Raw genomic sequence first — 27,992 nt, 5'->3', positions numbered from 1 at the left:
GGAGGCTGAGGCGGGTGGATCATGAGGTCAGGAGTTTGAGACCATCCTGGCCAACATGGCAAAACCCCGTCTCTACCAAAAATACAAAAATTAGCTGGGCGTCATGGCACGTGCCTGTAATCCCAGCTACTCGAGAGGCTGAGGCAGGAGAATCGCTTGAACCAGGGAGTTGGAGGTTGCAGTGAGCTGAGATTGAACCACTGCACTCCAGCCTGGTGACAGAGAGAGACTCCGTGTCAATAAATAAATAAATAAATAAATAAATAAGAAAGAAAGAAAATTTCATGGCATTTAATATTAATGCCATGGCAAATTAAATGGGCATAATAGTGTTTTCTGAAAGAGTTGTGATTTACTGACATAATGCATGTAAAATAATTGCAAAGTGCCAAGCCTCAATAAATTCTCTTTATCTGTCAGCACTCAGGCACACACAAAATTAAACGACAACCTTCAAGGTGAAAACAATGTGGGGTCACCTGTATCAATGAATCAGGATGCCTGAAAGATGGATAATCTTGCCTCTACACTGAAGAGTCTTAAGGGATTTTTTTTTTTTTTTTTTTTTGGACACAGGGTCTTGTTCTGTCACCCAGGCTGGAGTACAGTTGTGTGATCATGGCTCATTGCAGCCGCGACCTCCTGGGCTCAAACAATCCTCCCACCTCAGCCTCCTGAGTAGCTGGGACTACGGAGGCATGTCACCATGCCCAGCTAATTTTTGTTATTTTTTTTGTAGAGATGGGGTTTCGCCATGTTGCCCAGGCTGGTCTTGAACTCCTGGGCTCAAGTGATCCAGCCACATCGGCCTCCCAAATTGCTGGGATCATAGGTGTTGAGCCACCACACCTGGCCTTAAGGGACTTTTGTGACAGATGCAGAAAGGTGAATAATCATTCTTGTTACAATCTTCCCCCAAAATGATCTAGGTGTGTCTGACCATCTTTTGGTTTTGCAGAATATTATCTAGTTTTCCTTACAGTTCCTTTATTCTACAGTTAAATGCTGAAATAGTCATTTTCTGCTCTGAGATTGGGGAATGAAAGATCCCTTTGTAAAGATATGACAATATCTATTAGTTAAAAAAAATTTTTAGACATTCACAGGTCAAAGACCAAACAAATTAGTAAGGAGTGAGGGTTGAGAGGTCAGCTGCCTAGATCCTGGAATCAGGCTGCCTCAGTTCAATCCCTGCCTCTGATACTAACCACATTACTTCTACAAGCTACCTAGCTTCTCTGTGCCTCAGTCAGTCTTATTATAGATTGTTGTGAAGGTAAAATTATATGTACAAAGAGCCAGAGTGATGGATACTAAGTAACACTCAATGGAAGTTAGTTATTATTGTAATTATTATAATAGCAGCATTTCCCAAAGTGTATTTCAATACCCATCTGAATCAGAGTTTTGCATAATACTTAAGAGACTGGTTAAAACAAAAAAGGGGACTGCATGGTTTTAAAAAATTCTCTTAAGATATCCGATTTGAGGAGGTTGAGGCTGTAGTGAGCTGTGACCACTGCACTCCAGCCTGGGTGACAGAGTGAGATGCTGTCTCCAAAAAAAAAAGATATCCTGACTTTGTTTAAGGCAGAATTTCTCAAAGTCTTTAACATGCTGAGGCATACTGTGAATCACCAAGAAACAGATATAACATGAAACATTTCCAAAACAGACTTTATCATAAAGCCTTTTTTTTTTTTTTTTAAAGAGATGGGGTCTCGTTCTGTTACCCAGGCTGCAGTGCAATCATAGCTTACTGTAGCCTCAAACTCCTGGGCTCAAGTGATCCTCCTGCCTCAGCCTCCTGAGTAGCTGAGACTAAAGGTGCGAGCCACTGAGCCAAGCTACCACCACAGAGCCCCTTATTAGAGGATTATCTCATCTGATTAATAATTTGCACATCTTGGAAAATGAGAAGCTGGAGTAATATTTGTATGCAACTGTTGAGATAACTGCCTAAATTACAAATCACATTTTATTCTAATATTTCAATATGTTATTCTTGCTATATAGTTTAGTGACAAACCTGTCCATGAAGCCATCAGCTTCATATCAAGGTTCTTCTATGAACCTTTTCAACTATACCATATGCTTAAAAGCTCTGTGTTACAATTCTCCACATCCTGTACTCAGCCAGTACCTTGAATTATTGCTATAAAAAGCTACTGATTTTATACTGTCCTTCTAAAACTTACAAGAAAAACTTTGACTTTATGCTACTTTTCTAAACTATTAATATTAGAAAACTCATTATAAAACTCACCTCCCCTCCATTAACAAAATCCAGAACAAAATAAAGCTTTTCAGTTGTTTGGAAGGAATAATGCAATCCAACCAAAAATGGATGTTTCACATTTTTCAAGAGCACATTACGTTCAGCCATAATATGTTTTTGCTGGAAAAAAGGCAAAAGATCAATTGTATTATACACTAGAAAACAACTCTCTTAATTGAGAAAATGGGCTTGAGAGAAACAACAGCTATTTTATTTTACCTCTTTTCTGTTGAGAACTATTTTTTTCTGTAACACTTTGACAGCATAAAATTTTCCATCCAGTTTCCGTTTTGCAAGAAGAACCTGTTATAGTTAAACATTAGTGTATACTATTAGAAATTTCAAATTTTGATAGAAATAATTCACTTGTCAATACATCAATACTTCTTAAATTTTGTAAAAAGAAAGTCCATAAGGGACCTAGATCATGTTTTTGTTTTAAAAATCAAGTAGTCAAGCACCATTTCTTTGTCACTTAATGTGTTATTTGAGATTTTTTAAACTAAATTTAAGTGCCCAAATCTACACTGCTTGAGAACTTTGTGTGCGTATGCACGCATGTGCTCCAGCCCTGAATCCTGGAAGTCTCCTGTACTTCCAGAAGAAAATACTGCCTGTAGAAAATATTGTTATAAACTTCATGGCTATGAACATGGCTTTTAACAAGGATAAGGAAATGTTTTTTAGGTAATCAAAATGTACTGTTTCATACTGAGATTTTTCTTAACAGGTTTTAAATTCAGAAGAGTTCAGAAGAAAAAGTGCCATGGATTTCTATAGTGGGCTGGGTCGCATGCAGAGGCTTTAAAGAATCTGAAGAAATCTAGAGTATCTTGCAGTGGTGCAATTTTCACTCACTTGCAGCCTCGACCTCTCCAAGGCTCAGGTGATCATCCTGTCTCAGTCTTCCAAATAGCTGGGACTACAGACATGTGCCACCATACCTGGCTAATTTTTGAATCTTTTGTAGAGATGGGGTTTCGTCATGTTATCCAGGCTGGTCTCAAATTCCCGGGCTCAAGCGATCCACCTGCCTCGACCTCACCAAGCTGGGATAACAGGTGTAAGCCACCGCACCCGGCCTTCTTTTGTTTTATTGCACTTTGTTGGTTTCTTTTTTTTTTTTTTTTGACACGGAGTCTCGCTCTGTCGCCCAGGCTGGAGTGCAGTGGCGCGATCTCGGCTCACTGCAAGCTCCGCCTCCCAGGTTCACACCATTCTCCTGCCTCAGCCTCCTGAGTAGCTGGGACTACAGGCGCCCACCACACGGGGCTAATTTATTTATTTTTTTGTATTTTTAGTAGAGACGGGGTTTCACCGTGTTAGCCAGGATAGTCTGGATTTCCTGACCTTGTGATCCGCCCATCTGGGCCTCCCAAAGTGCTGAGATTACAGGCGTGCACTTTGTTGGTTTCTAAGATTACAGGCGTGCACTTTGTTGGTTTCTAATCATTTTGCGAGATTTTAATTTTTTTATTAAACATAGCATACATATAGAAAAACTCATCACTACAGCTCAATAAATTGTTACAAAGTGAATACACCTATGTAACCAGTATGCAGTTCAAAAAAAAAAAAAAAACCCTGCTAGTAGCCTAAAGCCTCTCTTTTGCTAAATCCCAGTCACGACTCACCCTTCTCCTTCTCAATGGTAATTAACTACCACCATGTCAACTTGAAATAACAGATAACTTTTGCCCTATTTTGAATTTCATGTAATTAGAATCACATGGATAAAGCTGTCTGTCTCAATTCTAAATTATATGAAATATTCATTAACATTGTGGCATATAGCATAGTTCTCATATTTTGTTATGCAGAATATTCCATTATATGACACGCTACAATGTATCTACTCTCTTGCTGATAGATTAGATTATTTATGAATAATGATACTATAAACATTCCTATATATACCTTTCTTAGTGGATATTCATTTCTGTTGGATATGTAAACTAGGGAGTAGAACCAATGTGTCATAGGTAACGCATATATTCAGCTGCAAGAATTAACACCAATTTTCAACAGCATAAAAAACCAAAACACCAGGCTGGGCATGGTGGCTCACGCCTGTAATCTCAGCACTTTGGGAGGCTGAGGTGGGCGGATCATCTGAGGTCAGAGTTCGAGACCAGCCTGACCAACATGGAAACACCCTGTCTCTACTAAAAATACAAAATTAGCAGGGCATGGTGGCATGCGCCTGTAATCCCAACTACTGGGGAGGCTGAGGCAGTAGAATTTCTTGAACCCAGGAGGCAGAGGCAGCAGTGAGCCGAGACTGCGCCACCGCACTCCAGCCTGGGCAACAAGAGCAAAACTCCGTCTCAAAAAAAATTCTAAACAGAATACCACAAAATATTATTGGGAAAAATTAAAGATGAGCTACATTAACAAAGTAATATACCATGGTCACGGATTTGACAACACAATATTGTAAAGATGATAATTGTTCCCAAATTGATCTACAGAGTCAATGCCATCCCAATCAAATTCGAACAGAATTTTTGCAGAAATTGATATGCTGATTCTGAAATTTATTTATATTGATATGCAAAGGGCTAACAATAGTCTCTTGAAGAAGAAGAAGAAGGGAGGACTTAATTCTGTTAGATATCAAGCTACAGGTGTCACGACAATGTGGTACTGGTGTCAGGATAAACAGATAGGCCAATGAACAGAAAATGAACAGAAATGCAATCTAGAAACAGAAACACAAAACTTAAAATCTAAAAAGAGGGTGGGCGCAGTGGCTCATGCCTGTAATCCCAGCACTTTGGGAGGCCGAGGCAGGCAGATCACTTGAGGTCAGGAGTTCAAGACCAGCCTGGCCAACATGGTAAAACCCCGTCCCCACTAAAAATACAAAAATTAGCCAGACATGGTGGCGTATGCCTGAAATCCCAGCTACTCGGAAGGCTGAGGCAGGAGAATTGCTTGAAGCTGGGATGCAGAGGTTGCAGTGAGCGGAGATCGCGCCAATGCACTCTGCACTCCAGGCTGGGCAACAGAGTGAGGCTCTGTCTCCAAAAAAAAAAAAAAAAAAAAAATTCTAAAAACAGATCTGTGAAGGTATAAATAGTGAATACATGATAAAGGTGGCCCTGGAGATCAGGCGGCCCATCAGATGGCAAAAAAAACAAAAAAAAAAACAAAAAAAAAACAGTTTTAATAAACTGTATAAGATCACTGGTTATCCACATGGAAAAAAATGAACTGTGACGCTATGCCTCACATTATATGCAAGAACCAAATCCTGATAAGACTCTAGATCTAAACATGAAGTTTCCAAAAGATAATGACTTTTTTTTTTTTGAGATGAGGTCTTGCTATGTTGCCCAGGCTGGTCTTGGACTCCTGAACTCAAGTGATCTTCCTGCCTCAGGCTCCCAAGTAGCTGGGATTACAGGTTATGTGCCACAATGCTTTTGTTTTTAATGGCAGATAATGCTTTTGTTCTTAATGACAACTATCTCAAGCATTCCAATAGAATTTTGGGGATTTTGAGAGCAGGATTCATTTCTAACTTTCTATTGCTTATACTAGCACAATATTCAGCATGTAGCAGGTGGATAATATATATTTGCTGAGTGAACAAACGTACATGGGTTTAATTGCATAGCCACAGTTTCTAGTCTCAAGGAAACCCAGAAAACAAACTAGAGTTACCAAAAGCTACAAATATAGCAAAATATGATTAAACACATACATATTCCATTTTCACTAAAGACTGAAGTACACTGTAAAAAAAGCACTTAAATATATTCGATGATTCTGATAACTTCATCTATGATGCTTTCCTGTTAATCCTGGCCTTAAGTGATTCTCCTTCCTTGGTATGGCTATACTGTCAAGTTACATGATTCATCTGACACCATAAGAAAATAAGCAGGGTCTTTACACATTCGTCTCCTTCTCAAACTGTTATTTACACAGCTGCTCATTTTTGTCTTTCCAGCTTTGGCTTAAATAGCATGTCTTCTGAGAAGCTATGTAAGTGGGAATCTTCCCTCAGCGGCTATTGTCCTTTGTCATTTCACCCTATTCTTCATTTCCTGCACTGCTATTATTATTTGTACTTATTTACTTGACTGAATATTTTAAATTGACTATTCCCCCCACCCTAGATTGTAAGCACCACAAAGGTAGTAAACATGTCAATTTCCATAATTTTCTAACCAGGGCCCAGAAGGGTATCTGGCACATAGTAGGTGTTCAACAAATACTTTCTGAATAAGTGAACTTTTATAGAATTTGAGTAGATGCCTTTTCTCCCTAATTATTGTTAGTAGTTTGAGGGTGGGGAAAGTTATCTTAATTCCATATCCTGCAAACCAAAAAGTCCTGTGGCTCACACACATAAAGCATAAACTCCTTAAGTACTTATTTACTGAATGAGAAAATAAAAACACTTTAGGCTGGGGATGGTGGCTCACATCTGTAATCCCAGCACTTTGGGAGGCCAAGGTGGGAGGATCACTTGAGGAAAGAAATTTGAAACCAGCCTGGGCAACAGAGCAAGGCCCTGTCTACAAAAGAGTGAAAAAATTAGCCGGGCGTGCTGGTGTGTGCCTATAGTCCCAGCTACTCGGAAGGCTGAGGTGGGAGGATGGCTTGAGCCCAGGAGTTCAAGTGTGCTATGACTGCACCACTACACTCCAGCCTGGACAAAAGAGTGAGACCCTGTCTCTAAAAAAAAAACCAAAACCAAATAAAAACCTCACAAAACACTCTTACCTTGCCAAAGCTGCCTTTTCCAATAACTTTTAAGAAATCAAAGTCAGTTGGTTTGGCACTGAAATAAATTAACAATAAGAATTAGCCTCCTAGAAATTGGAAAGATTAACTTTTAAACATTTCTTAGCACTTCCCTCTTTAAAAAATAAATGTTAGGCACAAAACACTTCAGCCTATTAACTCTAGCTTTCCTGCTGAGTATTTCATCTTTCATGCACAGTAGGTGATATGAATAGTAATAATATCTACTTTCTGATCAGATAAAACATTTCATAACTTTAAGCCTCATTAAGTTCTGCTTAAGAGGAACTTCAATAATACTGTCTTTGGGAGAAAAGGATATATGCATATCCTATATGTAGAGTTTTGAACTTGAAATAGCTTCTATCTAAACCAATTTTATTAATCATGGTCCAATGTTGTTGAGGAAATTAAATAACTATATAAATAAGTGATACATTCTAAGGACTATATAGCATGTGGTAATTCTTCTGAAAATGAAGCTGCTAGTTGCATCACCTAGTAAAGACACTAAGAATAATTTCTGATGGAGAAAAAGGTCATTACAGTGTTTCATATAAACCACTTATTGTACATTAAAGATAAAATACTTCTCAGCTTATTCTCATGAATGGTAATATAGGAAAGCCAGGAAGAGAAAAGCAAGAGGGAATACTAAGATTGCCCTTTTATTTATGTTAACTTAACCTATCAGGTAAAAACAGCATTGGCTGTTATGTAGACAAAAACACACAGCAGCAGAAAGGGGAGCTTAAGCAGCCAAAAGAGCCATTTCCTCCAACATGGTCTGAATTCATAAGTTGTATGGGTAGAGGGGAATAAATCCATTTAGATTTGAAATTTGCTTAACTATCAAAAAAATAGTTAATTCAAACATGAAAGTAAAACCAGAACTAGGTTAAATAATGACAGGTAAAGATTAGTGAGATAAACACTTAACTATGTTTAGATGTTTTTCTTCAAAAACCTGCTCTTTGGACTATTTTCTTCTTTAAAGATATGCAGAAGTACTGAAATAACTTTGTAAACAATCTAACAGTGAAAAGCATGCAGGTCCCTCAAACACAGTAAATAGGTGAGCTGAGGCCATACTCCAAGCCTCACTGTTAACTGCTGGGGATGAACCTTAACTTAAAGCAAATTTCCATTTTTGGCCAGGCACAGTGGCTCATGCCTGTAATCCCAGCACTTTGGGAGACTGAGGCAAGCAGATCACCTGAGATCAGGAGTTCAAGACCAGCCTGCCCAACATGGTGAAACCCTGTCTCCACAAAAATTAGCCAGGCATGATGGTGGCTGTCTGTAATCCCAGATACTCAGAAGGCTGAGGAGGGAGAACCTGGGAGGCAGAGGCTGTGGTGAGTGGAGATCACACCACTGGACTCCAGCCTAGGCGACAGAGCGAGACTGTCTCAAAAAAAAAAAAAAAAAAAAAAAAAAATCCATTTTTTGTGCTGCCGTTTTTGTTCAATGCTATACACAACAGAAAAGAATGCTTAAAACCAAACTTCCAGTTCACATCGTATTTATTTGCTTTCCTTTGAAGCAAAAACTCTTCAAGTAAGTTTTGTAAACTCGTTGTCTCTACCTGCTGTCCTCTCCTCTAGTTCTCCTGTGAACCCTTTCTGATCAGGGTCTTATACCAACCACCACACCACTGAAACTGCTCATTAAAAGTCACCAATGACTTTATGAAATCCAGTGGTCAATTTTCAATCTTCATCTTACTTGCCCTATCAGCAACATTAACAGAGTTAATTACTCCCTCCTCTTTCAGGCACTCTTCCCCTGACTTCAGGAAACCATATTCCTGGTTTTTCTCTTATCTTACTGTCTCTTTCTCAGTCTCTGTTAGCAGTTCTTTCCTGATCTCATAATGTTGAAGTGTACCAGGACACAGTCCTTGGACCACTTCTCCCATCTGCCTATAATCATTCTCCAAGTAGAGCAAAAGGGTAGGGAAAGGGTAGGGAAAGCCTAGAATAAAAAAACACTTCAGAGTAAATGTAATATGCCTGTAAGGATAATTACAAGTAAGGGCAGCAAGACCACATTCCTCCTCCAACCCATGGCAGACATTACCTATCAATTAGTCTGGGAATATGGGGAGAAACTCAGTAAACAAAGTTTAATAGCCTTTAATATGCTAATGTCCATTATGACTCCTCTGGAACAAGTTGGCTAACAACAGGAGTGCACCAATCACACCAAACACCAGCAGAATGTCAATTAGGCCTGCAAGGGTGCTTTTTTTCAGAGGACTTCATAGGACTTATGGTCCCCTGGGAAATATGGTCTACTGATTTTAGACACACACACACCCCCCCCCCACCCACCCAGAAAAGTGACAATGACAAAATAGCAGAACCCAATTAACAATTTGTGGATTAAAAATTCCTCAGGGCTCTCCTAAAGCAGTGAAAAGCTGGAGCAGTAAATTAGTCAAGCATATGACAGCACTGTATTCACTGTAACTATGGTTATATTTCAAAGGCCTACAGTTAAATTAGTGTAATTATACATATCTGCATATGCTCAAAAAAGATCTTCCTAAAATTCAGTTAAAAAATTGTTTGAAGCACATTAAACATACTGAGGATTTCCAGATGGTCCCAGGTTGATGTTCTGTGAGGTAGAGTGTAGCTGTGAAGGTGGGAAAAGAAAAACAACATTCTTATTGGAACTTCAAAAATTAATTAATGTTTTGAAATAAAATATTTATAACTGTACCACAAATATTTGGTTTGTTGCCATGTTAAAGAAACCCAAAGTCCTGATTCTCAGTAAGGGTATAGACTTACTTGGAAATACACATAGACAAAAACATAATCATTTTTCTCATGGTAATTTTCAAGAACTGTTGTAAGAAAAAAGGTAAGCCAGAAATCAAGCTCTGAGTTGGCAAATAAATGAAATAAACTGAGGAAAGCTCCTTGGAGGAGGTGGGTATTGAAACTGCAATTTAAGAGGAATCACTTTTTAAAAAACTGGTTAAAAATGGCTTTTTGTTTTTCAAGTTTTCAAACAGTTTATCAAAGACAGAAATGATAGGATGATGACAATGATGATCGCAAATGCTGGGTTTTCAGTTTTAATTTGATGGTAGGTAAATACAGACAAAGCAAACATAGACAACAGTGTTTTTCTTTTCTTTCTTTCTTTTTTCTTTGTTTTGAGACAGAGTCTCGCTCTGTCGCCCAGGCTGGACTGCTGTGGCGTGATCTCAGCTCACTGCAAGCTCCGCCTCCCGGGTTCACGTCATTCTCCTGTCTCAGCCTCCCGAATAGCTGGGACTACAGGTGCCCACCACCACACCCGGCTAATTTTTTTGTATTTTTAGTAGAGACGGGGTTTCACCGTGTTAGCCAGGATGGTCTCGATCTCCTGACTTCGTGATCTGCCTGCCTTAGCCTCCCAAAGTGCTGGGATTACAGGCGTGAGCCACAGCACTCGGCCTTTTCTTTCTAATTCTAGCACTGTGGTAGCGCCAACATTTTATATAGGCTTTTCTCTTTGCAACAGTTAACACAGTAAGCTTAAGCCCCGGTATTAATTTAGAAGCAAATCTTTATTTACCTAGTATGCTATGAAGAAATTTAAGTAATAAAAGATTCTAGTTGATTAATAATTAGCTATAATTTTAACTCAAAAATCCCAGATTAATCTAGTAATCCTATCAGTGATCATTTTTAATAAAAGCCAAGTGTAAGTAAATTCTGCTTCACATAAATGAACTTTAAACCTCTTTATACATTCAGATAATTAAATCAGTTATAAATGTTTCAAATATGTATACTTTTACTAGTGTTCTATATAATTATACTTCATATAAGCTATAAATATAAAAAAGCTTTTAAAAACTTCTCTAATCAGAACCAATACTTTTTTTTTTTTTTTTTTTGAGATAGAGTTTCACTCTTGTTGCCCAGGCTGGATGGAGTGCAGTGGCATGATCTTGGCTCACTGCAACCTCCACCTCCTCGGTTCAAACGATTCTCCTGCCTCAGCCTCCCGAGTAGCTGGGATTACAGGCATGCGCCACCATGCTCGGTTAATTTTTGTATTTTTAGTAGATATAGGGTTTCGCCATGTTGACCAGGCTGGTCTTGAACTCCTGACTTCAGGTGATCCACCAACCTTAGCCTACCAAAGTGGTGGGATTACAGGCGTGAGCCACTGTGCCCGGCCAAGAAAATTTTATCTTATCAAACTTCTTCTTATAGACATATGTAGTATTTATTTTTACTCAAATTTATTTCAAATTTATAATATCTAGAATATAAACTATTTTTTAAAATAAAGGACAAATCATCTCATCCTTCCAAAGTTCTTAAGAAGTTTCTGAACGGGAGTGGTGGCTCATGGCTGTAATCCCAGCACTTTGGGAGGCTGAGGCGAGCGGATCATCTGAGGTCAGGAGTTCGAGATCAGCCTGGCCAACATGGTGAAACCCCATTTCTACCAAAAATACAAAAATTAGCTTGGCGTGGTGATGGGCAACTGTAATCCCAGCTACTCGAAAGGCTGAGGCAGGATAATCCCTTGAACCCACGAGGTAGAGGTTGCAGTGAGCTGAGAGCTGCAGTGAGCTGCACTCCACCATGGGTGACAGAATGAGACTGTCTCAAAAATAAAAAATAAAAAATAAAGAAGTTTCTCATGAAAAAACAACAATTGGCACCAGTGTTGTAGTTACAATTCAAATTTATTTCCTGTTGTTATACCTATACATAAAAAATTCATTAAATGAGATTAGTCCTGTTGCAGCACAGTTTTAATGTAAGAGTTGCCTTTAATGTTTAAATATTACAGTGTTCCTTTCTACTAAGTAACTGCTACAAAATAATCAAAACAAATCAATAATAAAAACGGAAGAAAAAATAAAATATTTCAGTGCTCCTTAGACTCTTACAATGTAATTCAAACTGAGTTGTAATTTCAATACACTTCTTCTTTTAATGAATGTGCAGATAACTGGTTTAATTTTCCATTCAATAAATTTTTCTTATAAAGATGAAGGAAGGCCAGGCGTGGTGGCTCACACCTGTAATCCCAGCAATTTGGGAGGCCAAGGCGGGTGGATCATGAGGTCAGGAGTTCGAGACCAGCCTGGACAATATGGTGAAATCCCGTCTCTACTAAAAATACAAAAATTAGCTTGGCGTGGTGGCGTGCACCTGTAGTCCCAGCTACTTGGGAGGCTGAGGCAGGAGAATCGCTTGAAACCAGGAGGAGGAGGTTGCAATTAGCCGAGATTGAGCCATTGCACTCTAGCATGGGCAACAGAGAGATTCCATCTCAAAAAAAAAAAAAAAAAAGATGAAGGAAGAGGATTGAATATAGTGCAGATTAAACAACATGAACAACTTGTCCCCTGAAGTATGTTATTATGTTAATATGTAATTAGATTTTATTATTTAGGCAAGGATTTCCCTAATGGAGCACATTTCTGAAATGATGAAAAGTATTAGGATATATAATTAGACAATTGTACTTACTATTTTTGAAGACAATATCTAGTCACTAAATTGAGGGTGAGGTATAATTTATTAACAGAATGAATACTAATTGAGATCATTTACGTTTCTTGACTTCCCTTGGCCTCTATTTTTCTCTGTGTAAATAAGGGAGTAGGTCCAGATGCCCTCTAAAATATTCCAGCTAGGAACTTCACTTAGTTAACCACTTAAAAGTCCTTAATAGGCCAGGCGCGGTGGCTCATGCCTGTAATCCCAGCACTTTGGGAGGCCGAGGCGGGTGGATCACGAGGTCAGGAGATGGAGACCATCCTGGCTAACACAGTGAAACCCTGTCTCTACTAAAAAATACAAAAAATTAGCCGGGCGTGGTAGTGGGCGCCTGTAGTCCCAGCTCCTGGGGAGGCTGAGGCAGGAGAATGGCATGAACCCGGGAGGCGGAGCTTGCAGTGAGCCAAGATCACGCCACTGCACTCCAGCCTGGGCGACAGAGCGAGACTCTGCTTCCAAAAAAAAAAAAGTCCTTAATAAGTAGTTACAATTATACAACAAAGTATGGCTTTTTCCTTTTTTAAAAGAGATTCTCTTTATCTGTATTTTAAAACCTCAAGGGATTCTAGTGGAAGTTTCAGACGCTATGGATGAAAAAAGAAAAAAAGGAACAAAACTCAGATTTAAAGCCAACAGCAGCAGAACCCAGAAATCTCTCAGCTTGCTTCTGTCTTCGAGTTGTCTGCAGCTGTCTTCCACTGCAAGGCAAGATAGTCTTCAAATAACCTAAACCTACCTAGTCTCACATGAGTAGCAAGCAAAACATGGAAAATCATGGTTACACAGATTTTAAAAACATTACTTGAAATCATTCATTTTTCAATTAAAAATACTAACAGTTGGAAAATGTCAAAAGTATTAGGAAAAAGGTTTTTTAAAATCCATAACCTTACCAATATATAATTTTGCAAATATTTACACTATTTTCATATAGTATTTGCATATCTTTTTAAAAAACTGACTGTAAATCATACTGTGTGAATATGCATATAAGTTTTAAATACTGATTTCACTTCATATGTCAAAGCTTAACATCTGATCTTGAAAAATAATTTAAAATGTATAACATATGGACAAACACTTAAGTGATTGGTCAATATTTAGGTTGAGTCTAATATTGTTTTTAACAGATCATACTGAAATGAACATCTTTTGCTTTTTTCTGTGTGGATTATTCCATTTGCATCAATTCCTGATGTGAATATTTTTATATATGATATGTACTGCTGAATTGCTTTCCAAAAGAGTTGCATAAAATTATGACACCAATGATGACCAAGGGTGCTCGTTTTATCTTACTGTTATCAGTTCTGCAATATTTTATTTACTGTACATTTTTGTTAATTTGGTAGAGCAATAAAAATCTCTCTAAGATTTTCATTTGCTAATAGCATCAACATTGAACATTTTCCTCTATGTTTTTTACTAAGAGTATTCCTTCATGCCCCATTTCCTTTTATCTACTATGGTGTTAAGTATCATTCTTTTCAAAAACCCATTTGTATGGGCTTTTCACACAGACGTTATTTCTTTTTATGCCTTATTTGTTACAAATGTTTTCCCAGTTTGTTGTTTCTCTTTTGACCAGCTACAGAGACTTTTTTTTTTAAAGCTTTTTACAATGTCCTAGGAGCAACCATGTCACAGATGTAAAAGTTACATTTGTTCTCTTAACTGAGAATCTTCTTGGGGTATCGGAGAAGGAAAATTACTACTTTCCAGTAGTCACAAAAAAGGAATATGTCTTTTTTCAAAATGAAGGTTTTAGCTCTAGGACAGTAATATTCCGATGCACCATATTATCTTTTAAATCACAAAAACAGAACCATAACAAAATTAAAAGGCATTATAAAGAAAAACTGTATTTCAACCCATCATCTCTGATTTTCATGTATATATTTAATAATAGTTGTTTAAAAGTTTGAATTATGTAGATATATTTATATAACATTTATAATTTAATTGCTACATAATAATACTTACAGTTAAATTATTACAATTTACTTCTCCCACATAACCTTCTAAGGTAAATGTTGAAAACATCTTCATAATAAGGCACAAGCTTATTTTACTTATTGCTATCACAATCTAGTTTAAACAACAACACTGGTCAGGCGCAGCGGCTCATGCTTGTAATCCCAGCACTTTGGGAGGCCGAGGCAGGAGGATCACAAGGTCAGGAGTTCGAGACCAGCCTGGCAAATATGGTGAAACTCCATCTCTAGTAAAAATACAAAAATTAGCCGGGCGTGGTGGCAGGTGCCTATAGTCCCAGCTACTAGGGAGGCTGAGGCAGGAGAATCACTTGAACCCGGGAGGCACGGGTTGCAGTGAGCCGAGATCACGCCACTGACTCTGGCCTAGGCAACAGTACGAGACTCCATCTCAAAAAAATAAACAAACAAAAAAAACAAGGCTACCCTATTCTCTGTTAGGAACACATATTAATTATGTACATATATCACAGAAATAAAAGTTAGTTGATGCCAACTGGCATGTATGTATTGACTGTTCTGTATATAAAATCCTGACAACACAGAGTAAAGTGGGATGTAATGTGGTCGAGAAGGCCTCTCCTGTTGGCCAAAATTCAAAATAGTTTCAAGGGTGGCAATAATGATAAAATAAGATATGAAGTGAAGAAAGCAGAATATAAAACTGTATACACTGCATAATTAAAATTAAGTAATTTTAAAACCCTATACATTAGAGAAGATTGGAAAGAAAATCACCAGGATGTTAAAAATTTTTAGGTGTGGGTGCAATAATATGGATAATACTTTTCTTTTTACCTACTATTTTCAAATTTGTCTGATTAACCTATATTACTTTTTAGTATAAAAAGTACTCATTCTATAGGTTTTATAAGAAATAGTGATCTGTGGCCTCGGCACAGTGGCTCATGCCTGTAATCCCAGCATTCTGAGAGGCCGAGGCAGGTGAATCATTTGAGGTCAGGAGTTCGAAACCAGCCTGACCAACATGGTGAAATCCCAATCTCTACTAAAAAATGCAAAAATTAGCTGGGCATGGTGGCAGGTGCCTGTAATCCCAGCTACTGGGGAGGCTGAGGCAGGAGAATCGCTTGAACCTGGGAGGTAGAGGTTGCAGTAAGCTGAGATCGTGCCACTGCACTCCAGCCTGGGTGACAGAGTGAGACTCCATCTCAAAAGAAAAAAGAAATAGTGATCTGTAAGAGATATATGCATTTGTTTTTATGTGTTCTACATAGTAGAAACTCTGGATGAAATTACTTCATTTGAAGTAAGTGTTCTAAAGCCACTAATTTCACCTTTGGGGAATAGTATTTTTTCTATTAAGAAAGGCAATTCCTCTTACTACCTTCTGAGAACTTCTTTCATCCTCATCTTCAGATGGATCTGACTGGTGTTTTGGACTGTCCATTTGAAGGAATGCTCTGACATCTGGACTAAAAACAAAAATTAACTTTATTATAACTTCAAAAGCATTTCTACAGCCTTTCTCCCTTTTAAAATGAAAATCAAAATAGAAATAACTATATTAGCATTTACAGTAAGAAAGTAAAACAGAATCCATTAATATTCATTATTATAAATGTAATACGCAAATTAATTTTTTTTTTAAATAGAGAAACCAATAGACAAATGGGCAAACATATAAACAGGCAGTTCATGGAAAAGAAAACCCAAATGGCAAGCAAATTTGTGAAGATGGCTAACTTCACTAATAATCAGAGAAATACAAGTTAAAATGATAATGAGATATCACATTATGTCCATTATCTGGCAAAAGTTAGAAAGATAATACTAAAAGTTGGTAAAAAAAAAAAAATAGGGGAAGAGAAATGTTCAAATATTGTTGGTGACAATTCAGAATGAAGCAACTTTTCTGAAAAGCAATCTGGCAATACTTGGTAAAACTGTATATGCATTTTCCCTGGGCCCAGAAATTCTAATTTTTGGGGTAAACCATAGAAAAAATTATGCGCAGCTGGCCGGGCGCGGTGGCTCATGCCTGTAATCCCAGCACTTTGGGAGGCAGAGGCGGGCGGATCACGAGGTCAGGAGATGGAGACCATCCTGGCTAACATGGTGAAACCCTGTCTCCTCTAAAAATACAAAAAAAAAAAAAAAAAAAAAAAAAAAATAGCCAGGTGTGGTGGCGGGCGCCTGTAGTCCCAGCTACTGGGGAGGCTGAGGCAGGAGAATGGCGTGAAGCTGGGAGGCGGAGCTTGCAGTGAGCCGAGATTGCACCACTGCACTCCAGCCTGGGTGACAGAGCGAGACTCCGTCTCAAAAAAAAAAAAAATTATGTGCAGGTCCAGTGAAAGGCACGTAACTATAATGTTCATTGCAGCATTTTCTGTAACTGTAAGGTAGAAGCAAAATAGGCATTTACCACCAGGGAAATGAGTAAGTCAACTATGGTAACTACCTACAGGGAATACCAGTCAACAGCCAGAAGCAAGAAACTATAGCACAGTATCATTTATATATATGTTAAATACTCATAGACACAAAGCATCAGTCTGTTTACCAAAGATACACAGATATATAAGGACATATATCAAACACATTAAAGTGGGTATCATCAAGGGGGATGAGGAAATGGCTATGAAGATGAAGGATGAAGAGAAAAAAATGGACTAAAACTAGAGATGGCCCACAGATGGACTCATGATGACTGTGGGGAATAATTAAATCTCCATACCTGGCACCCTCTCCCCAGTCTGTCCTTAATTATTTAATCAAATAATATACATTATTTCCAGGAAACTCAAAAGATGAAAAATTATTTTTAAAAAGAGGGGGCCTTAGCCAGGAGTGGTGGCTCATGCCTGTAATCCCAATGTTCTGTAAGGCTGAAGCGGAAGGATAATTTGAGGCCAGGAGTTAGATACCAGCCTGGGCAACATAGCAAGACTCTGTCTCCACAAAAAACAAAAATAAAAAAACCCAGGCATGATGGTGTGCACCTGTCATCCTAGCTACTCAGAAGGCTGAGGCAGGGGAATCACTCGAGCCCAGGAGGCTGAGGCTGCAGTGAACCAAGATTGCACCCCTGCATTCTAGCATGGGTGACAAAGCAAGAACTTGTCTCTAAAAATAAATAAACTAAATAGGAAAAAAATAAAAATAAAAAGAGTTGGGCAGGTGTAAATGTAAAATGGTACAGCCACTGTGGAAAACAGTTTGGCAGTTCCTTGAAAAGTTAAACACAGAGTTACCTTATGACCTTGCAACAAGAGAAATAAAAACGTATGTTCACATAAAAACTCATACATAATTTCTCATAGCAGCATTATTCATAATAGCCAAAAAGTGGAAATATCCCAAATGTCCACCAATAGATGAATGGATAAACAAAATGTGGTGTTATCCATACAATGGGATATTAGCCAAAAAAAGGAACGAAGAGCACTAACACATGCTATAACGTGAATGAAGCTCATAAATATTATGCTAAATGAACGAAGGCAAAAAAAAGTCACCTACTATATAATTTCATTTTAATAGGCAAATCTGTACAGACAGAAAGTAGAATAGTGGTTGCCAAGGGTTGGGGGAGGAGATAATTTGGAGGTAAAGTTTCTTTTTAAGGGGATGAAAATGTTAGATTAGCTTTGGGGTGATAGAATTAGTGATGATGGTTGTAAAGCATCGTGAATACACTAAAAACTACTGGGCTGGATGCAGTGGCTCACACCTGTAATGCCAGCACTTTGGGAGGCTGAGGCGGGCAGATCACGAGGTAAGGAGCTCAAGACCAGCCTGGCCAACATAGTGAAATCCTGTCTCTACTAAAAATACAAAAATTAGCTGGATGTGGTGGCACGCACCTGTAGTCCCAGCTACTCAGGAGGCTGAGGCAGAAGAATCTCTTGAACCCAGGAGGCGGAGGCTGCAGTGAGCCAAGATGGTGCCATTGCACTCCAGCCTGGGTGACAGATGACAGAGCAAAACTCTGTCTCAAAAAAAACAAACAAACAAACAAAAAAAAAACTACTGAATTGTACACTTTAGAATAATTTAAATGGTGAATTTTTAACTTAATAAAAAAGGTTTATAAAAAGTAGGGGTGGGGATTTTCAATCTTACCACATAGAAGCAACCACTGTTAACATTTTGGCATATTTTATTTCAGTCTTTTTCTCTGCACATTTAAGATCACAATATATTTAAATTTTCACTTTAAAATTACATAATAAACATTTCCCCATCTTGTCAAAAACTTTGTAAACAATCACTTTTGATAGATACATAATACATAACATGAATGTACTAAAAATTACTCAATGATTCTTCCACTTGAGGGTATGACTTCCAACTTTTCATTACCATAAACAATGCTGTAGTTGACAATCTTTGTGCATAGTATTAGAACTCTATGACTTTCAGAACAGATTTTTAAAAATAAAATTACTCGTCTGAATTATAAACCATTTTACAGTATTAAACAAATACAGTTTGTAAGACTGATTTCCAGAGCAGCTGTACCAATTTATACTCCTCTAGCAGTATATGAACATCCTGAAGACTCTCAGGCTTGGTTAGTGTTAAATGTTACATTTTATATTAACATCTTGGATAATTTGATGTGAAAAACTGTATTTTAAAGAGGAAGTACTCAGTATCGCTTACAGTAATAAGTGAAATGCAAAATTAAAGCAACAGTAAGATACCATTACCCACTCACCAGAATGGCTAAAATGGAAGACTAACAATACCAAGTGTTAATGAGGTAAGCAACATGATTTCACATGCTGATGGAAAGTGTACAACTGGTAAATCACTTTGCAAAACTATTTTGCATTATCCACTAAAGTTAAACACATACATATACCCTACAACCCACAAGTTCTACTCCAAGATATATCAGAAATGTTGGCACTTGTGCACCAAAAGGTATGCTAATGGCAGTATTATTTATAATAGTCAGAAAATAGAAATATTAGTATCTGAAATGCCCATCAACAGTAGAATGAATCAACTGTGGTATACTCATACAATGGAACATTATACAGCAATGGAAATGAACAAACTGTAGTTATATGAGACAACATGGATGACTCTCATATTGCTGAGAAATAAGCCAGACAGATAACACATATTGTATGATTCCATTTACATAAAGTTCAAAAACAGGGCACACACTAATCTATTTTGTTAAAAGTCAGGCTGGTAGTTACCTTTGGGAAGGAAGAAAGAAACAGAGATTGAAAGAGGATGTGTAAGAGATCTCAGGGGTGTTTATAATATTTTCTTTTTTGGCCTAAGGGGATGATATAATTCAGTTACGTTTATTTCTCATAATTTATTGAGCTGTACAGTCCTGATCTGGGCACTTTTCTCTGTTATAATGCAATAAATTAAAATAAGGTATTTCTGCTTCCATTTCATTTCTTAAACACATAAGGAAATGTTTAGTTTCTCTGACAGTAAGCCATTTCTGTGTCCTTCTTTGTGAACCATTCAATGTGTTTTGTCCTGTTTTGTTTTGTTGTGTTAAGTGTTTGCATCGGTTCCTTCTATGTTAAATGTATTTATCTATCGTCCTTTATCATGGAAAGCTTTTTCTATATTTTTGGTTTTCAATTTTACTTACTTATGATTTGGGGGTTCAAAAGTTTTGCTTTGTTTTTTTGCTTTTGCTGTTTTAGAGGTGGGTCTCACTCTGCCACCCAGGTTGGACTGCAGTGAGATAATCACGGCTCACTGCAGCCTGGATCTCCTGGGCTCGGGTGATTCTCCTACCTCACTACCTCAGCCTCCTGAGCAGTTGGGACTACCGGCACATGCCACCATGACAGGCTGATTTTTTGCATTTTTTTTCTGGAGAGGGGGTTTTGCCATGCTGCACAGGCTGGTCTTGAACTCCTGGGCTCAAGTGATCTGCCTGCCTTGGCCTCCCAAAGTGCTGGGAGTAAAGGCATGAGCCACTGTGCACAAAGTTTTTGTTAGTCAAATTTTTCATTGTTTTACTTTGTGATAGTCATTCACTGACAATATGCTCAGAAAACCCTTTTTCATCCAGAGATGAGAGAAATACTAACATTTTATTCTAGTTTGAAAATGATTTTAAAATTTGTTTTTAATAAAGTCATCTTAAAAATTAGCTTGTTTGGCTGGGCGTGGTGGCTCACACCTACAATCCCAGCACTTCAGGAGGCCGACGGGGGAGATAATTTGAGGTCAGGAGTTTGAAACCAGCCTGGCTGACATGGGGAGACCCCATCTTCATTAAAAATACAAAAATTAGCTGGGTGTGGTGGCACACACCTGTGGTCCCAGCTACCCGGGAGGCTGAGGCAGGTGAAATTCCGTTTGTTTTTTTGCTTTTTTTGAGATGGAGTCTCACTCTGTCGCCAAGCTGGAGTGTAGTGGCACGATCTCGGCTCACTGCAACCTCTGCCTCCCAGGTTCAGGCGATTCTCCTACCTCAGCCTCCCAAGTAGCTGGGACCACAGGCGCAGGCCACCATGCCCGGCTAATTTTTGTACTTTTAGTAGAGATGGAGTTTCACCATATTGGCCAGGATGGTCTCAATCTCTTGACCTCATGATCCGCTTGCCTTGGCCTCCCAAAGTGTTGAGATTACAGGCGTGAGCCACTGCGCCTGGGCAGAAGAAAAGCTATTTTAAAAGTACATTTCCTGCTGGGCACGGTAGCTCGTGCCTGTAATCCCAGCACTTTGGGAGGCAGATGATCTGAGGTCAGGAGTTCCAACCCAGCCTGGCCCATTGATGAAACCCTGTCTCTACTAAAAATGCAAAAATTAGCTGGGTGTGGTGGTTCACACCTGTAATCCCAGCTACTCAGGAAGCTGAAGTGAGATAACTGCTTGAGCCCAGGGAGTGGAGGTTGCAGTGAGCCGAGATTGCACCACTGCACTCCAGTCTGAGCGAACGGGCGAGAGTCTGTCTCAAAAACATAAAAAATAAAAATAAAGTATGTTTCCTTAACAGTAATAACAGGTACATAGGAGGTGCTCAAGATACACTTGCTGACTGGCTTCTCTTCTTGCTCTCTTAAATTTCTACTGTCTTAAGAACAGCTTGACGTTCAAATGAAGAGTGTGAAAATTAAAATTCTGTCAACAACAGAAAAGATCTAGAAAATAGGAAATGTTGGCCGGGTGCGATGGCTTACGCCTGTAATCCCAGCACTTTGGGAGGCCGAGGCAGGCAGATTACGAAGTCAGGAGATTGAGACCAACCTGACCAACATGGTGAAATCCTGTCTCTACTAAAAATACAAAAATTAGCCAGGCGTGGTGGTGCGCACCTGTAATCCCATCGACTTGGGAGGCTGAGGCAGAAGAATCACTTGAACCCAGGAGGCAGAGGTTGCAGTGAGCTGAGATTGCGCCACTGCACTCCAGCCTGGGCTACAGAGCAAGACTCCATCTCAAAAAAAAAAAAAAAAAAAAAAAGGAAATGTCACATGTTGCTAAAAAGAAAATGTCAGTTAAAAAATTAAGTTTATCACGCCTGTAATCTCAGCACTTTGGGAGGCCAAGGCAGGCAGATCATGAGGTCAGTAGATGAAGACCATCCTGGCTAACACGGTGAAACCCCGTCTCTACTAAAAATACAAAAAAAAATTAGGTGGGTGTGGTGGTGCGCCCCTGTAGTCCCAGCTACTGGGGAGGCTGAGGCAGGAGAATGGCGTGAACCCAGGAGGCGGAGCTTGCAGTGAGCTGAGATCACGCCACTGCATTCCAGCCTGGGTGACACAGCAAGACTCCGTCTCAAAAAAAAAATTAAGTTTAAAAAACTCTTGACTATTTTTGGGGTGCTGGAAATATCTTCTATCATGAATGGAATGGTGATGGTTACAGGGTGTATATATATTTAAAAATCCATTGAATTGTACACTCAAGAACTGTGTATTTCACAGTATAAAGTTTTGGAAACTGGCAATTTAAAATAATCCAATTGCTTTTAGTTGAATTTTAATGCCAAATATAACATCTTTATAATACTGCACGTCAAGATCCAGAATGAATACTTTATATATTATATAGTGTTAGGGGTTCTGAGTAACTTAAAATACTAGGAGAAGTAATAACCACTACCATTTATTGCATACTTATTCCATGCCAGCTCGTCAAAGGAAGAGACAAATTCAAGCTTTGAATGCATGAATTACATTTCACACAAGCCAGTAATATGCCAATTCAAAGTAATCTCCAATGTATATAGCAATAATTAGAGATTAGAAGGGTGGGTCTAAGGTGAAGATAGCATAGTGCATATCCCCAGGAAAAGGCATAATGTTTAAGAAAATAGTTAAACAAAGAGCCAAATAACAAGACTTTTTACTGAGGAACAGACTAGACAAGGGAACTGTGAGTTCAGGTATCCTACCAAATTTCATGCCCTTCTGCCACCTGCCAGAGGTGGCAGAGGATACCTGTTCTTACTGCAATGTCTAATGCTGGTGTGACCACAGCTGTGAGACCTGCCTGACTCTTGCCTTACCTGGGAGCATCAGGGGAAATTAGGGTAATCATCATTTTTACAACAATTACTCAAAAATACAGTTCTTCAATGTTGTGGTTCTGAAAAGACTGTTAAAGTGTGTCATATTTACACCATTGCCCATAGGCAACCTTTAGTTTACACAGATAGGTGAGCTGCGGAAAAGCTCTCCAAATATTCTATCCTCTTCATTTCCTCTTAGAATACTTTATACATACAAGTACTATAATATAAATTACAAACCACAATAAATGTAATGAATACTCATAAACCAACTACCAGACTCAAAAATGAAAACACAAGCCAAACCACAGATCTACCAATGTTTTTGTAGGTATTTCTGAAATAACCCTCCATCTTCCTAGCTGGGAGCTACTGGCCTACAGAAAGAAGTTTAAACCTGTCAGCATGAGACACCCACAGGGCTGGGAAAGCGCCTTTATCTTAATGGCTGCTGGAATACTGTGTTGTGAAAGACTGGAGGCCTCCTGTGGGTCAACAGAACACTGCCCCAAGTGAAGCAGAAATGGTGGCATGTGTGCCCAACCCCAGACAACTCCTTCAACCTCGTCTTCTTTCCAAAAATCTACTCAGCTCCAGTCACCACGAAATGTTAAAGTGTCCTGATGGTTCAGGCTTTCTGTATCCTGTTACGCCTGGAAAGCCTTCTTTTCTTCTCGAATGATTGCACATCCTTTAAGTTGCAGGAAGCCTTCCTTGACCTCCTCAAGAAGAGATGCTTACACCTTTCTCTGCTATCTTCTAGCACCTCTATCATAAAAATTATCCAGCTTCAAATACTTGTTTATTAATATATGCCTGTTTTTCCTACTACACTGGGAGCCTGTGCCTCTGGAAGGTAGGGACGACACTTAGCTTTATATTCCCAATGCAAGTAGCAGGTACTTAAATGCTTTTTGAAGGTATAGATAAAATATAATATCAAATAATTAGCAAGATGCTTTAATTTATTATGCAAATTCATTTCAAGTTTAATCTATAAAACTAATGCAAGTACAAAAGGAAAAAAGAAAATAACTAAGATGAAGAGAAAAGGGGAGAAAGAGTATCAGGGAGAAAATGCTCAAGGAAGATTTTACAAACATATATAGCACAGTAACATTTCATAGAACAAAGAAAATTTATATAAGGATTATTCAGTATTCTTAGGTTTGGTTTTAATGTCCCTTTAGAACACAACAAAAATTACTTACTGGTTATAAAGTTCTGGATACCTAACTAGGTTCTGAATGAATTCATTTAGTCCTGCTCGTCTTTGTTTAATAAAATCTGGAAGAGAGATATAAACTATTAGGATTATTTATGTCAGACTATGCAATTATCATCAACAGTTATATAATAGACAAGCACAAGATAGTGAATTTTGATTAAGAAGTTATTTTTAAATTCATGCTACTTGTCACACAAGGCATACTTAGAAATTATATACATTATATGAATCATTGTATTTATATAATATATAATTATATATTACATATATGTAATTATATATTAAAATTAAGCAGACAATTTATCTCCAAAAAGAAAGTTCTCAAAAACTGCCTATTATGGACTCTAAATAGACTAATTACAAAAATTGGAGAAGCACATTGCTTTGTCCAACTCCTCATGTACTACCAGACAATGAATAAAAATTATGACACTGATGACTGAAAATCACACTAATTTAAAAAAATAAGGATTTCTGGAAATCCTTTGCAACTGGGCAATAATGATTAACTGGTTAACTGAATATCGCCAAAACTCTAGTTTAACTTCCACTGTGAAAAACAAACAAACAAAAAACCTTAAAAAAATGCACAGGCATACTTTCCTAACAAGTAATTGTCCAGTATTTTCTTTTTTTAAATTTTTCTTTTTTCGTCTGAGACAGTCTTGTTCTGTTGCCCAGGCTGGAGTGCAGTGGTGTGATGTAGGCTCACTGCAACCGCTGCATCCTGGGCTCAAGCAACCCTCCCGCCTCAGCCTGCCAAGTAGCCGGGACTATAAGCATACACCACCATACCTAGCTAATTTTTGTATTTTTTGTAGAGACAGGGTCTCACTATGTTGCCCAGGCTCATCTTGAACTCCTGGGCTCAAGCAATCCACCCTCCTCGGCCTCCCAAAGTGCTGGGATTACAGGCATGAGCCATTGTGCCCAGCCTGTCCAGTATTTTTGAAGTGTTTTGTTTGTTGATAATTGAAGCTAATGCAATAGCAATTTAGGAATAAATATTAAGCACAAACCTTTCTTTTCTTGAAATACACACTTTTCTTGGAATTAGAAAGCTTTATTCAAATATCTTTGTCTTTCCTACTTCCTAACCTTGAACTTTTCCAAGACTTAAATTTTTACTTGTAAAATGTGGATAGTAACAATATTTATACCTCATAATGCTGTTATAGGATTAAGTGAGATAATGCATCTAAGTTTATAGTAGGATGTTTGGCAGATGTTAAGAGTATTATTTATAGCTAATAATCATTAGATACTATTACTTTTGTTGTTGTTGTTATTATTAGTGGTTGGGGGGTCTAAAAGCCATTATCCTAAACTCTCTTTTTTTTTTTTCTTTGAGACAAAGTCTTGCTCTGTCACCCAGGCTGGAGTGCAGTGGCGCGATCTCGGCTCACTGCAACCTTCATGTCCTGGGTTCAAGCGATTCTCCTGCCTCAGCCTCCTGAGTAGCTGGGATTACCGGCGCGCACCACCACACCTGGCTAATTTTTGTATTTTTAGTAGAGACGGGGTTTCGTCATGTTAAACCAGGCTGGTCTCGAACTCCTGACCTTGTGATCTGCCCGCCTCGGCCTCCCAAAGTGCTGGGATTACAGGCGTGAGCCACCGCACCCAGCCAATTCTTAAGAAATATACTCTAAAAACTGAACACATGTGATTTGAGAAACTGTCTCCTAACGGCGAATGTCTGGATAAAAACCCATAAAAAATATTCCACTTGACAATGAGTTTTGGTTTAGTAAACTGATTTCTACTGAATAAAGGTATAATGTACAGTGTGTGTCACCAAAATTATGGGTTATTTCCAGGTTTATTTCCATTTCTTAAATGTAAGGTATGGCTTCATACAAATATAAACAAATCTAAAATCAGGTCTGGTCTTTTGGAGCCAGATGCATGTACTTGGTACTTTTTTCTTGTTCGTCTAAGAATTCCTTAAAGAATTTCAGGTAGGTATCTTATTAAACTCTTCCAAGGACATTTATAATGTCACTAGGTAGCAAAGCATATGTGAGGTTTACATTAAAAACTATAATTGAAACACAGTTATTTCTCAAGAACTGAACTTAGTAACATATGAAGAACTAAAATGAATAACTACATTTAGGATATTCAAAGAAAACCTAATAACTATATGGAAACAGCTTTAAATTGTTCTGTGGATGCTTACTGAAGATATATTTTACTTTTGAAGGCCAGTGTGAAGAGAGGAATTTCCTTTCTTCAGTGAGCTACAGCCCATGCTGCTCTAAGTGTTTCTAGGCTTGCCATTTCATTACTGACTAAACAGTTTCAAAATTGCTATGTAAAGCCCTATATAAGAAGAAGTCCAGTAGCAGTCAGAATTCAGGGGCAATTCCAAACTTACTTTTTTAGATCAACACTAAACTTGCAAATATCTGAAAAAATTCCAGGTAAGACTATAATGTATAGGATAAGTGCCAAGAATTTATATAAGGCCTATATATTAAGAACTATAGTTAGAAATATGTATTTTTAAAAATCTCTCCAATGAAGAAGTTACATGAATGTATCTGTTGGAATTCAAAAGAAATTTCAAATAGAAATTTTAAAAAGGCTGGGCGCAGTGGTTCATGTCTGTAATCCCACAGTTTTGGGAGGCCTAGGTGAAAGAATCACTTGAGGCCAGGAGTTTGAGACTAGCCTGGACAACATAGTGAGAGCATGTCTCTACAAAAAAATTTTAAAATATTAGCTAGCTGTGGCGACATACACCTGTAGTCCTAGCTACTCAGCAGGCTGAGGTGGGAGGATCACCTGAGTTGGGAGGCAGAGGTTGCAGTGAGCTGAGATCGCACCATTGTACTCCAGCCTGGGCAACAGAGACACTGACTCAAAAACATATATATAAATAAAGTTAAAAGTATGGTTTCCTCTGGGTGCATCCTATTAAAAAGTCGTTAAATTCATAATAAAATGTTAACAAGAAGTACAGGCAGAGATCATTCTTAAAATCAGCCTTCAAGTATGTAAGATGGATCTTATAGAGGTTGGCAAACACTAGAATAAAGAGGTAGACAAAAGAAAAAGAAGACATAGGCTTAAGCTGCAGCATAAGAACTCAAAAAGATAAGCAAAAACCCCATAGACCGGCTACCAACTATGAGATAAGTTAAAAAGGGAATTTCAGAATGTTTTTCTCAGGTATGATTTTATTTATTTATTTTTGTTGAGACAGAGTTTCACTCTTGTTGCCTAGGCTGGAGTGCAATGGTGCGATTCCAGCTCACTGCAACCTCCGCCTCCCAGGTTCAAGTGATTCTCCTGACTCAGCCTCCAGAGTAGCTGGGATTACAGGTGTGTGCCACCATGCCTGGCTAATTTTTGTATTTTTAGTAGAGACGAGGTTTCACCATGTTGGCCAGGCTGGTCTAGAACTCCTGACCTCAGGTGATCCACCCACCTCAGCCTCCCAAAGTGCTGGGATTACAGGCGTGAGCCACCGCGCCCAGCTGACTTTATTTTTAACTTTTTATTATGAAAAACTTCACAAGTACACAAAAGGTGAGAACCTTATTCGCCTACTTTAAAATTTATCAACATTCTGCTATTCCAATTTCATTTATCCTCATTCCTCACCTTTTATTTATTTATTTTTTTTCTGGAGTATTTTAAAGCAATTCTCAGGCAGATTTTTTTTTTTTTTTGGTGTGGAGGGAATAAATCAGTGTGTATTTCTAAATGGCAGTATCTTTAAAA

The 27,992-nt window shown here is 38.3% G+C and overlaps 1 protein-coding gene across 1 annotated transcript in view; it reads right to left on the bottom strand.

Moving 5' to 3' along the window:
• Positions 1-27,992, bottom strand: part of SGK3 (serum/glucocorticoid regulated kinase family member 3) — a gene marked incomplete at its 5' end in the record, with an annotated part of 86,903 nt that overhangs the window by 22,388 nt on the left and 36,523 nt on the right. Inside the window, 6 exon segments of the mRNA NM_001134072.1 lie at positions 2,267-2,398; positions 2,498-2,581; positions 7,016-7,073; positions 9,630-9,679; positions 15,907-15,994; positions 24,244-24,319. Of these exon segments, the coding sequence (NP_001127544.1) occupies positions 2,267-2,398; positions 2,498-2,581; positions 7,016-7,073; positions 9,630-9,679; positions 15,907-15,994; positions 24,244-24,319 (488 nt within the window).

The sequence above is a fragment of the Pongo abelii genome, chromosome 7 (assembly GCF_028885655.2).
Source record: "Pongo abelii isolate AG06213 chromosome 7, NHGRI_mPonAbe1-v2.0_pri, whole genome shotgun sequence".
NCBI lineage: Eukaryota > Metazoa > Chordata > Mammalia > Primates > Hominidae > Pongo > Pongo abelii.
Note: the sequence above shows the minus strand (reverse complement) of the source record. Positions and strands in the feature narration are given on the sequence as shown.